The sequence below is a fragment of the Chelon labrosus genome (genome assembly GCF_963514085.1).
Source record: "Chelon labrosus genome assembly, chromosome: 3".
In the NCBI taxonomy this organism is placed as follows: Eukaryota; Metazoa; Chordata; class Actinopteri; order Mugiliformes; family Mugilidae; genus Chelon; species Chelon labrosus.
The window spans coordinates 23251291-23265229 of NC_140339.1; the positions used below are offsets into that span (position 1 = coordinate 23251291).

The 13939-nt window shown below is 38.4% G+C and overlaps 1 protein-coding gene across 2 annotated transcripts; it reads left to right on the forward strand.

Moving 5' to 3' along the window:
* Positions 1-286: 286 nt before the first annotated feature.
* Positions 287-13426, forward strand: dusp22a (dual specificity phosphatase 22a; the record flags this gene model as incomplete). Of its 2 annotated transcripts, XM_084540995.1 has the most annotated exons (7): positions 287-854; positions 2605-2638; positions 3807-3889; positions 4299-4348; positions 7429-7503; positions 7628-7799; positions 11562-13426. In XM_084540995.1, 7 exons carry the CDS (start codon positions 834-836, stop codon positions 11751-11753), a joined length of 627 nt encoding a protein of 208 aa, XP_084397121.1. In that variant the 3' UTR covers positions 11754-13426. The 2 variants fall into 2 exon arrangements, with proteins under 2 accessions (XP_084397121.1, XP_084397120.1); XM_084540994.1 differs by lacking the exon at positions 287-854 and having other exon boundaries at positions 2581-2638.
* Between the last annotated feature and the right edge of the window lie 513 nt (positions 13427-13939).

Here is a 13939-nt window from a genome sequence, read left to right on the forward strand (position 1 = left end):
TCAGTTTTGTGTACATGAATACCGTTTTGCATTGAATGGTCAGTAATGCAGGAGAGAAGGACATACATTTTGATAAGGTTATTTGCTTTAAATTGGCTCATTTGCTCAATGTAATTTGATATAAATTGTTTTAAATTTTCTGTGGGCTTTAGTTCTGAGAGCATTTCAGTATAAATAACTATTTTATCACCATGAGAATACAGTACGTTGGCAGCTTATATTATTTTTATTGTCTGTGACTTGCAATGAAATTGATACCTGTTTAAATCAAATTGGCAGTGACAAAACTATGTACATTGTGATGTTAATGAACAAAACAGACTATAAAGTATACAGTTGTTGGGCCGAACGTAGAGGAGGGATCTTAAAGTGGGAGCATTGCTATTTGCTATTTGATCCCTCCTGTGTAATCAATGGTTTCCTCATTAAATCCTGGACTGGAGGAGGATTTAATCAGTTTTTCAGTCTTCCCTGTGAAAGAGGAGAATGGATAAAGGACAGCTGTGGTGACGTCACTTACCGGATGAGCACGCAGCTGCTGTTGTTTCACGTCAAAACAATCCGGAAGACGGTACGGTATGACGGAACTGTTGTTGGAGCTGAGAGGAGGTCAGGGCTGAAAGGAATTCCACCGTTTTTGGCACATAAGTTGAATGTAATAATGCTGCTGAATAGAAAGCACACTTAGCGACCGAAGGGAAGGTTATCCGCCGCTTTATGAGCCGGAAGTCATTCAGTCCAGCCTCGTGTTTTGGATGCAAAGTCCATGTTAACATATCATAGCGGTTCAACACATTAAAGTGCTGTAGCTCGCCATAGACTCGGGAGTCATCATGGGCAATGGAATGAACAAGGTACGCTTTATTTGTTTGTCTTTATTTTCTTGTTATTGTAGCGTTATGCTGTTTGTGTTTTGTTTATATGGTAAAACTCTTAGCCTAGCTGGTTGACGCCTGCGTCCACTAGTCAACGTTAGTCAATCACGTCACGTTTTGGTTTGTGGGCAGTGGGAAAAAAAACAGATAACATTGATTATCAAGTGTAGACGTTTTAATGCACAAGCTAATCTTATTTATTTTTTTTATAAAATAATTTATAAAAACAACAACGACAACTATTTGGTCTTTGGGTTGACATCTGATCTCAGAATAATTCCACAGCTGATGTTGAATTGTGATTCATAAGTATTATTATTGAGTTCCTGGAGGTTGGTGAGATAAGGCAGACACCAAATGTCTTTGGCACTTGCTTGACACCAACACACACATACACCGATCAGCTACAACAATAGAAGGAGAAGTAAACAACATTGACCAACTTGTGACAATACAATGTTCTGCTGGAAAACCTTTGGACCTGGCATTCATGTGGATGTTACTTAGGCATGTAGCACCCACTCCATAGCAATGATACTCCTTGATGGCAGCAGCCATCCCCAGCAGGATGCAGCCTGACACACACACACACACACAAAAACAGTTTGGGAACAACTAAAAAAACATGAAGAACTGCACAAGGTGTTGACCTGGCCTCCAAATTCAGTAGATCCCAAACTGATCAAGTATCTGTGGGATGATCCACAGAGGCCCCTCCCCTCAACCCATATGACCCAAAGGCCCCCACTAACAACATTATGTTGCTAGACACCGCAAGACACCCTCAGAAGGCCCATGTCCATTCTCTGATGAGTCACAACTGTTTTGGAGACACAAGGGAGACCTACACAATATTAGGATGGTGGTCATAATGTTATGCCTGATCAGTGTACCCAGCTACGCACAGTTACACAAAGACACAGGCACACAGAAATCAAAATGACCAATTCATTTTTAAAATTATTTCTTTAATAAATAATTGTTGCCACAATGAATATTTCATTTACTGTTAAAACTAAAATGAGTTCAAGTGAAATGAGTACTTTTTTTTTTTTTTTATACTGGCCTAGAAATCACTAATTATTGTAGCTAACAGATAAGACTTTCCATGTGGATTTCTTACCATAAGACAACAATTGTTTTGTTTGACAAGTCTTTGTTTAAAAATGTACATGAGAGATCATTTAATAAAATAAGAATTACATTTCATACATCTCCCTTAGTAATACTGTAGTAAAATAAACACCTAAATGTGTTCTTTCCACATGTCTTAACAAAGACATGTTAGCCCAAAATCTCAAAACTGGTCAGTGAATGAAAAAAAATATTTTTGGATTGCTCTTCACAACATTGTTTCTCCCTTAAAATAATTTGCAGGTGAATTATTATTTGGATCCATTCTTAATTACCACAGCAGGTTGTTTGATTCAAATTTTTATAACGCCAATGTAGCTTTTAATTACCTCTAGACAACTATTGCCTGCTTGTCATGGTTCTATTACCAAAGGCGTGCAGGCTCTCATCACTTCGTCCTGATAATCATGCATCAGTGCTTCAGGCCATGTATGGCTGCAGGGAGCGTTTTCTTTGCTGGTAGCTGGTTCTTAAGCTTTAAGCCCTAAATCCAATCTGGCTCGACCCGGAGCATTTGTTCTTCTCAAGTGAAGTCCTGGAAGCTGAAGTGTAATGAATATCTTAATGTAACATGTCTGTGACTGCTGCTTCACAGGTTGTTGATGGGCTCTACCTCGGGAACATAAGAGGTAAGACGAATATGTAACTTGATTTGATGCTTTAAACTGGATACAGCAGTTGTTCAGTACATAAGGCATGAGGCCGCCATTATAGGCTACAAATAGATGAAGAAGTGGGAAGTGGATAGAGTAGTACATTTTACCACTAGTATTCTCAAAAGAGGGTTAGATTTTATTGGCATTTTAATGTATTTAATGTATTCAAATATTTTGAGTGTAAAATAAATGAATTAGTCCATATTTAGTGTGAATGAATGAATCTGGATCTGGCTATACCTTTATATGGCTTATTTATATCATAGATACATATGTAGATACACTTGGTTATGCATTCTAATAAAGAGTCTTGAAGATTATGGTATTCAGCATTTCTTTATCATAACTGAGACCTTTTAATTAAACAGTGTTTTCATTGCGGATCATGTGGTTTGTAGTACTATCGAATTGTATTGTGTTGTGTTGTACCGACACGTGTTTATTATTTTGACAATTCCATTTGAGTTGGTGGGATAGGCTAAATAACAAAAAACACCTTTCTGTTTAAATTTATCCAGTTTAACAGCATCACAGTCTATTTCCTCCATAATAATCAGACAGTTAAATTACCACCTTTCTCACTCTGTTTTCGACATAAACTAAACACTCTAACAGTCATGAAGGGGGTTTAGTGCAGGACTGTTATGGGCATTCAAATGTATTTGCTTTCACTAGTGTCCCTAATGATTTGACAATATAGATTTAACTTTCAAACTTGAGATTATTTTTGCTGAAATTTGTCTTTCTGTCGAACATAGATTTCATTGTAAAAGGATGCAAAAATAGATGTTATTAAAAGATAATTAAAAAGCTAGAAGGTGTTGCTTTACTTAAGGTTTTACAGTCTTTAGTGCGACACTCCCTAGCCTGACACAACCTCTTCCCCAGTTAATTAGACATTTGCAAGGCTCTAACTTTAGCTGCCGCAATGACGACAGGAGTATAATGGCTAAGATTAGCTCAAGTGACAGGAGCAAGTTACCCCAGGCCTAACTATACCAAAACATGCTGCAGGGTGGTAAACAGCTCTCAGACCTGCCTTTGCAGCTGCTTTCAGTGTAGCTGGTATAGTTGTTGGTGTGTTTGCTTTGTGTAAAAAATCATGTGATGAGATCTGTCCCCCACTTTCTCCATGTCTCAGATTCAGAAAACAGGGAAAGTCTATCTAAGAATGGCATCACCCATATCCTGTCTGTGTACAACAATGCTAAGCCTGTGTTTGAGGTAAGTGGGAAAATCCAGGTTGGCTGGTGTTTTTGTTTGTCTTCATAACAAGATTTTATGAATCAAACTAGTTCTGAGGAAATTTTACCAGATGGTTTTGGTATGATTATGACGTTTTAATAATGTAATTTATTAAGTCAGCCAGCTGGGGGTGGTGATGAGTCATGGTTGGAGCAAGACAGGCTTTCTTTACTGACAGAGAGAGATTTTTGTTTTAGGTTTTTGGTAGACATGTGTTTAGGGACAGGAGCTAATAGTGTAATAATTTATCATTTCTTTAGCCGTCTAAATCTGGTGTAATTACCAGGTAAGTGCTTGAGTGTGGGACAGTTAGTTTAGGGGCAATAATATGACCTACATTCTTCACTTTGCTTTCAGTTGTCCATAGTTTTTTATGAATATTTTACAGGACATGACGTACCTTTGTATTCATGCAGCTGATGCCTCCAACCAGAACCTGTGAGTAAACACACACACACATATACACACACACATACACGTACATGTGTATGGCTGTCCTGGTGAGGATATGCACTCACATACTGCATCCCCTAGCCCTTTGCCCTAATCTGAATGATCACAGATAAGTGACAAACACCAACCCTAACCAAAACCCAATTTTAGCCTCAACCCTAACCGTAGTCTTAACCATCCAAAAGTTTGAACCCTTTAAAGCAGTGTGAGAAAATGAGGACCAGCCAAAATCTTCTCACTTATATGGTCTAAATTTCAAACTAGCTATACAATGACAAACACAACAATACAAAATATGAATTAAAAAAAATCCTGTTAGTATTTACTGCTTACTGTGTCTTAGCTAATTTGAAATGTGAGTTTCTAATTCAAGCAGCACTTTAAAGGTCAAAATGACCTATGACCTGTTCATTTCAGTTATGATGATTTCATAATATAGAAATATGAAGTAGATCCAACTAGTAGTTTCAGCTAAGTGAATTGAACTCTCACGTCAGGATGTACTGTCTATGTTTGTATGAGAGTGTGTGCATTTCTTCAATGTGTCACTGTCCTTCAGTAGGCAGAGTCAGTGTTGAAAGAGGCATGAGCAATTCCTCCACCCATGTAGCGGCTGCTAACACAACTTATTAGTCATAAAAGCGATGTTTCTTTCTGTGCATGGTCTTTAACCTCAAGTAACACTAGCTGTTGTATTTGTATGCACGAAGTAAGGGCGCCAGACATTAAGCATCAGTCATGTTCTGCAGTTTGAGCATTAATGCAACGGAGTGGTCTTATGTCTTGCGACCCCAGCTCATGAATGACTTTTGGATCTGTATTGGAGCTAGGGAAGGGTTATTGTTTTTAGAGCCGCCCTCTACAGTTGGTCAGGGTTCATCCACAGATAGAGGTGGGATCTTGGGAAGGGTTGCATAAATATCCAGTATATTATGCCATTCATGTGAAGTTCCTTGCTGACAGCTGAAAAAAGTTTACTTTTCTTGGTTCCCAGAAATCTCAGCATAACTTAGTTCTACAGTCACTGTGGTTATCCAGCTTTGCTTTAGTTAAAAAAAAGAAAAGAAAACCAAACTGGGTGAAGTGTAACTTAATGAGAATTGAGGTTTAGTGGTTGGTTGAATGTTGCTGATTGGGCTGGGGTGGAGGTGTCTGACCTCCACTGTCGCAATCAGGCGTCCTTCCCTCAGGCAGCAGAGGAAGGAAACATAAGTGTGACATCTGGCTCTTTGCTTCGACCACCCAGGGCTTTAATAAACCCCCTCTGTCACAATCACTGGTCTGACTGATGGGAGGGTGAGGCCAACTGCCGCCCCACAATGCTTGCCATCATCTAGGGGCCCCTATGGTCAGGTCTAATGGCCCCTCCCATGTGTAAGGTACATAGCACGGATTGTCTTTCTGTATTTTCTGGAGCAACTGTAGTGGTTGCTCTGTGGTGGTACGAAGCTGCCTGAAAAACTTCCATAAAACATGTGTCTGTATTTTAGAGTTCAATATTAAGAGGTTAGATTCATTTGGATAGCCCTAAAGCACAGTTACTGTCTCAAGAGGCTTCATCATGTATGAAGATGACTGGAATGACAGCCAACCTCAGACCGTAACAAGGGTTAAGGACTACAGTGGGTGATAAGTAGCCTGGCAAAATATATTTCCCTAACAGCTGTGAGGTTTTTCGTCAGGGTTTTGTAGAATTCCCAGCCAGTGCAGCGACAAGTTAATTGGAATTGCTTAAAATGTTATTTATGTGTAGGTGTTGTAAAGAGCAAGAGGTTCCTTTTTTTTGTGAACTCTCTTGTGAAAACTATGCTTTGGACCTTCATGGTCATTGCACACTGTGCATTGACCATGAAGGTGTAAACTTATTTGCATCAACATTTCCAAAACAAGATGTGCATTAATGCGATAAGTCTCCATGTCCAACACAGTGCATTTGAACTAATGTGGTATATTTAATCATAATACGATTATATATTATACTATTAAAATTCAGCATGTAACACCAGAGACCACAAAGAAGTTATTTTTTGCATTTCAACTACACAGTAACATAACAGCTTATTTCTGTTTCGGAAATGCTCTCCATATTCCACTGGTTAAAACCTCAAATCCTTGTCACAAGTTAATTTTCTGCATATTAAACAAGTCTACCGGAAACCTCTGTGCTAGGAAGACAGAACAAAGTGCTGAGGAGACATCTTTTAAAGAAGAGTTTGGATCTCAGGAAGAAGGAAAGAAGAAAAGTGACAGTCAATCTATTTTAGCCCCAGTCTGTTATTCTGTCTGCTATTGAGTAACCAGCATCTGCTCCTCAGGAGACAGTGCTGTCAGCCATGCAGCTTGATTATGCAAAACACCATCAGTGTTTCCTGACAGTGAATAAGTAGGATATTTGGGGAGCAGTTGCACTTCATTGTGCTGCGCTGTATTCATGTCTGTGACCTTATACACTTTGACTATTCACCCGTTTGTAACCGCTTGGCGTAAGACAGGAGCTTATTTGTTGCGAGTTAAAATGATTCGGTCGATCATTTTTAGACACAGAATACATCAAACCTGCAAACTCAAGTCATTTTGCAGATAGACAAAAATGAAGAAAGTCACTTCCCTGTCTGTGCACTGGTCTACCACAGACTCTCTGTTTTAGCAGAGCAAACCTTTTTCTCACATGACAACTTTGAGTGGTTTAAACACGAATGAACACTCTCCAACCTGTTTCTTAGAAATAATGATAATCTATTTAAACTACCTAACTCACTCTGGGACTTCTCACTATATTTGAGAATAACCTGCAGTTTCTACAGTCAAAACTGATACATTATCATAGTTTCAGCAACTTGGTTGAAACACAGATTTAGTGCCTCAACACGGTAGTTTCAGTTCAAGGTGTGCTTTCTCATATCCTTTAACGTGTAATCCATTTTTAGCTTTACCGCTCTACCTTGGTAAAAGTAAGTTTGGATTTGATGAGCAACAGTAATAATGTACTGTAATGTAATACATGCAATATAATTTAAGTCATTGAAAGTAGTATAAACTCTTGTTTTATTTTGACTTTTGATTAGACTACAACATTTTAAAGAGTGCATCACCTTCATCCATGAATGTCGTCTGAATGGTGGATCTTGCCTAGTTCACTGGTAGGTTGGTTGCCTCTTTTCATTTATTTGTCTGTTATCAGTGACAGTTCAGATATGAAACATGTTTTTAACTATAATGCTTTAGGACAATAATGAAACTGACCCCGTGCCCTTTGTGTTGCAGCCTTGCTGGCGTGTCCCGCAGCACTACCATGGTGGTGGCATATCTGATGACTGTCACCCACTACAGCTGGGAGGAGTGTCTGTCTGCGGTCAAAGCTGTTCGCTCCTTTGTCGGCCCAAACTATGGCTTCCAGCAGCAGCTGCAGGAGTACCAGACTACACAAGTTTCAGAGGTAAACAAGTAAAAGAACACACAGAAATGATGAATGCACACCTACACACACACACTCACACACACTTCCTACGGAAAGCTTCAAACCCACTTTTAAAATTTGAATATTGCAGCCTTAAATCATCTGAGGGTTTCTATATATTTTTAAATGTTTTAACTTTATGATATGTAAGACTTCTGTAAATACGCCTGTGTGTAATGGGTTGTTTGTGATTTAAGCCCCATGCACAGGCACATACAGGATATGACACATACAATCACACTGCACATGTAGACTGTGGTTAACCTGTCAACTGTTAATCTTAGCCGTCTCATGAATGCTTATTGAATTATTTTTGAAATTGTTCACCGTATATTTGTTATTCTTTGTGAAGCCAATAAACTGCAGTTGTCCGTTTCACAGGGACTGTCACCTTCAGCGGTTTAAGCTGACATAGCTCTACTCCAACTGAAAGGGAAACTAAACTGCAGCACTTCAGCAAATAAATGCACTTATTTTGCTGCTTGAAAGTACAAAACTGTACAATATAAGAACAGATATATTTGTGCAGGGGCCTATTAATGCTAACCTGGTAGTTGGCCTGCGGCAGCTCCGTTGGGCACTGATTATGCCCCGGCAAAGATGTGTCAGGGAGATGAATTTTTAAATGGCTCTGATCGGTTGTAGGACTATCCAGTTGCATGCAGAGTTTTTTTTTTTTTTTTCTCTGCATTGTTTGAAACACCCCATAATGAAATCCAAATGCCATGTTACCTGATTCATATTCTGATAATAATGGAGTGGAAGCATTTAATGTGATCATATTAATCATATTATTAATCATATTAACTTCAGAACTCGGAGCAAGTGATTTTTGGCCTTCTTGTTGTCGAGGGGCATTGTCATGTGACTTCTCATCTGTCTCAAGTGTATCCAGGGTTTTTTTGTGCCTTAGAGCCTCACAGTGTTGTGTGAAGTAAAAAACAAGTTAGTTCCAAATTTGCGAGTTCATGTTCAGTCTGGTCCAGTCTGGAAACTCATTTGCCATCATCTGATGATTTAGCCTTTGGGCGGTCCCAGTGCAGCTAACAGACTACCTGTTCCATATGCAGCTCATTCTGTAGTCTGAAACATGAAAGGTGAGAATGCAGTTTTTGTTTAATGTATTTACTCAGATATGACGAGTTACAGTATCTTCAGGTCACCACAGTTTTTTCTGCCTCCATGCTTCCACTGACTGTATACCTGCATGCAACCAAAATCTGCTCAAATGTGGGCGTTCAATACTATTCAAACAAAAAGCAGAAAGTTTCCTGTACCAAAATCTACATTATCAAAAATACTTCAAACCTTTGAACACCTGATCTCTGAGTCATATGAATACCATAAAATGTAAGCATGAAGCAGGTGGTTGTTCAAAACCTTTAACATTTTGCATTACTTTAGTTAGTCAGTTTAGTTAGTGAATGACCCAGCAGAATAGTAGTTTAGTAGAGAAGGGGAACTGCAGGGGGTTTGCTGGGATTGCATTAGCCTGGTACTGCTCATCACGTGTTTTGCATTACTGTCAGCATCTTGCAACACAACATGACTGAAAAAAATTGCTCATTGTTTGTAGACCTTGCACGGATTTCGAGGATTTAAGGGGAAATGGGTTTTCTGTATTTGTGATTTTCCCACATCTGTCTCAGATAGAAAGTGAAGACTATAGAATGCAACGACTTCTGTCTTTAATGTCACTGTAACATCATTTTGTACTGGAGCAGCATCATGGTAACAAGGCACGTGAAATACAGTGCAGTGTACTGGGCATGCAGGCACAACTGTCTTTAACGAAATTACCAAAGGAAGAAGAAGGAAACATTTTCAAATTTGATCTCCATATGCTTTTCTGTTGTAGTCCAGAAAAAGGTATAAAAGCACTCTCCTGAATGTGTTGAATTTTACTTAATAAGATTTGACTGTGGCAACATTAAGTGTCTTACTGCCTTTATGCTGAAGCAATTATCAAGCAATAATCTTGAGACTGTACTCAAATTGACCTTTTGTTTAAACATTTATGTTGTGACTTGAGCAAACTGGGAGAGCCTTATCTGATTGCACTGTCATCCTCTCATGGTTTGATGGAGCTTATGCTTTTATACTTTCAGTCTGTCTACCATGCGAAACACTTGAAAGCACTCTGTGGCTTTTTACAAGATTCTTTTTGAGATGACACAATGACAGTAGACTTCAGGTGTTAAGCAAGGCTGTCTTATCAGCCGCCTCATTGATGTTATCTTTATACTGACATATTTATACTGACATGATTTTTGAATTCATTTTTACTCTTGTGTTGACATTATGAGTCAACCCTGTACTGTTTGGTTTTAATGATGAATGTGAGAGCACTAAAATTAGGAAGATTAGTGTATTACTTTTAGAGTGACTTTCACTTCATTAAATTTCATTAAGAATCAGGTATTGCACAAAATAACAGTATAGTTCCTGGACATTATTTCAGATATTACAGCTGTTTGCCGTTTTGACCCGTTGTTGTTGTTTAAACCAACAATGAAAATCTACTTGAAAGAAAGGCTGCAGCACATAATTAAAATATGTATGTGATATGATTATGATGAATATGAATAATTACCTTTTCAAACTAATTTCAATGCTACTGTCTATTACTATCAGCTGCAAGTCTGTCTTCAGACTTGTCTGTGATCAGACCAGGGTACAATTAAATCTGTGGTATCCTTAAAACAGAAGAAGCAAAATGGCACCTAAGTTTAGTTGGAAGGTGTTGTTGTCCCACTAAACCCTCATATTGTTATCTACCATTGAAACCACAGAATGGTCTGTAGGGGGAAAAAGAGCAAAAGCGTTTCACGCCAAATGCTTCAATACGTACAACCATGTCAACTGACTACCGCTTTAAACAAAATACTGTGTACCTTCCACCAGGAATAGGTTGTGGGTTTTGGTTGGGCCTGTGTGAAAATGTTTCGGGTACAAACCGACTCCATACATCAAGCACAGATGATGACAGTCAAATGTAGACCGCTACTGTGACTGAGGGCCCGAAGATTCACGTGCTGAACTGAATTCAAGAAAATGAAGGTGAAACCAACATCCACATTTACCAAATGACTGGTAAATGTGGACGCTTGTTTCACCTTCATTTCCTTCATTTGAACTGTATGCTATGATAACAAAGTGAAATCACTCTCAGGCCATGTTCGATCTTTACATGTGTTCTGTCAGACATGACGTGTGACATGTGTTTAGAACGTTATCATACTGGAGAAAAATGATACAAGATAATAAACTTACACTCAAAACATTAGGTACAGTGGAGATAGGTAGGCACAGTGAAAACCAATACATTCCAATATGACACCCCTGCACTAAATCCTCTGTCATGACTGTAGTTAAGGTGGTCATTCAACTGTATCATAATTTGGAGGATTTAGTTTGTGGCGCAGTTAAACTAGATTGAATTAATCAATGAATTGTTTGGACTGTTTAGCCTAGCCCACTGACTAAAATGGGATTGTCAAAATAGTATAAATAGTGGGTTGTGTCGGTACAACACAACACAATACAATAGTACTGTTATATTAGAATGCATTCTAGTGTAGCGTATACCAGTGTACCTAATGAACAGTCTAGTGAGTGTATGTGGTATCCGTTTTAAAATGTATATTCAGAGCAGCAGTAAATGCTGTAACATTGTTTGGCTTTAATACACTGACGTTTAATGTGGTTAACGAGGATTTTTATTCTGCCTCTTGTCCCCAGTACCGAACATGGTTACGGTCCAGTTTCCGTCCCAGTCCATTCAATGACCAGGAGCAGGTGGGAGCCCTGCTGAGCCAGTACACAGAGCAACAGGAGAGCCAGAGGAGAGGAGCAGACCATCGCTGGATAAATCAGGGAATAGGTGTCAGTGGTCTCCCATCGGGCGCTGATAATCCTGAAGGCAGCAGCTGAAATATAAGTCTCTGGTCATATCTGGTTCTGTCTGGGAATGGCATTACTATTATTCTGTACTCATTTCCAAATCAACCTCCCTTCATAGGATGACATAAATGTCCACTGGCATAAAATTAGCTTAAAAACCAAGTGCTACAGCTATCCTCCCAACTGTAGAACAACTTTTGACATTTTCAAGCATAGCTTTGCTTTATTCACATCCATCTCACTATTTTTAAGCAATGGGGGTTGATTTTGAATTGTAGTACTAGCAGAACCTTCCAAGCTCCTAAACTGAGTACAGCCACAACAGGGGTATTGGTGCTCGCAGACGCCTTACTCTAAACACCTCAGCACCTTAGCCATGATGAGTCTTGTTTTTAAGTGTGCACTCTTTACACCTGCATTGTTCAGCTGAGTAGCCTTAAAGACTGATTGATGCTGTCTTAAATGAACATTTTGCCTGTAATTATGGTAATGCCTGGCCTGTGATTGTGAAAGTGAACTCTATAAATCTTCAGCCAGACTGATCACATTTTCATGACATTATTTTGACATTGCAGTTCTGTCTAAGTTCTAAACAATATAACTGCCTGATTAACACTGTAAATTGTTATGTTAGCATACTTGCTGGCCCGATGGCATAAAATTTGTTTGGAAGCAAGTGCTACAGCTATCCTCTCATGTTCCAGTGAGTTCATTGACCAATATGCTAGCCACTTACAAATGTTATAAACATAATGAATAAATGAGTGTTACATATCACTGCCAATCTAGTAAACAGCACTTGTTTATAAGAAGTGGGATAGTGTTCTTTAATTTAGGAAGTTTTGGTTCATTTGTTTTAACTTTAAAGAAAATTCCAAGCTGTATGCAGACCACACACTATTACTAGTGTCTGTAACTAGCACAAACAAGTCACATTGGTAGATAATGACTGGATATTGAGGGTTGGGGGTTGCATCACCACCTCAACAGAAAATTGCTGCTAACTTATCTCTTATCAGGCAGATAAGACAGAGAAAAATGCAACCAATTCCTCTGTATTTTGTCATCCATCAACTGACTCCACATCAGCTAGAGGATGGTATTTGTAGGCTGCCACTCGCCTATGAGATGTAGAGACTGCACTCTATGAATGACTCATAAAAGTAGGTGTCAAAAATGGCAAAGTGTTCCTTTAAGTAACTCATAGCTGGTTAAAATAGCTATAACAAACAATGACTGAGTTTAACAACACATGAAGGATCTCTGCAGTCTTACGCGAAAAGTCTTCCTGATTTTACTGAAGCTCTGATTTATTGTGACAAAGCTAATTTTTAGAGAATTTTTGTTATTCACGGGTTAATTGTGTATTTATGGTGGGGTTTTTTTTGTTTGTGTTTTATAATGAAATGCAGTAACTGACAAAAAGATATGAAAATGAAAATAAATCTGTACTATCAACACTATCGCATGTGTCCATGTGTGTGGAAAGTAAAATGACGCAGCGCATACACAGCAGGCTAATATTTCAAACATCTACTAATGTGTTCCACAAGTCAGGCCAGGTGTTCAAATATATAGTGTGTCAATATGCTGTACAAAAACAAGAACCAAACCAGCATTGGTTTTCCTTAATAAAACCTTCCAAGAAATACAGCGCAATTTGTTTCCTGAGAATCCATTCCTAGGGGGAGTAGAGCAGACACAGAGAGCATTCATTCACGTAGGGAAAAAAAAAAAAAAAAAATAGGATGGAATGATAGGATCCAGTTATTATAATAATTATTATATTACAGGCGTATTGAACTTAATTTAATGGTTATACTTTTCCACCTCGTGTACTCATTTATTTATTTTTTTATTTTTTTAAAAAAACACAAAAAAACAAAAACAAATGACAGGAAGAAATGTTCTAGCCTATATCTACAAACCACCAATCTAGGGGTGCAACTATTGCCGCAATCTGTTTCAACCGCCTGTTTAATAAAAGGTGAGAAAAGACTTGTTACAATTTCACAAAGGCAAATTGATTAATTGATCAGATTTTTAAAATAGATATGCCGAATAATGATGGCGTTTGTCATCTTTGTTCGAAAAAAATAAACCCTAATATTCTATTAGCTGACAATTCTTCAACATTTGAGCAGCGCTGATTTCTCTTTCGGCTCTACCTCAGTCAAAACGAGGCGCAGCTCATCTGGAAAAACTTGATTTACAGT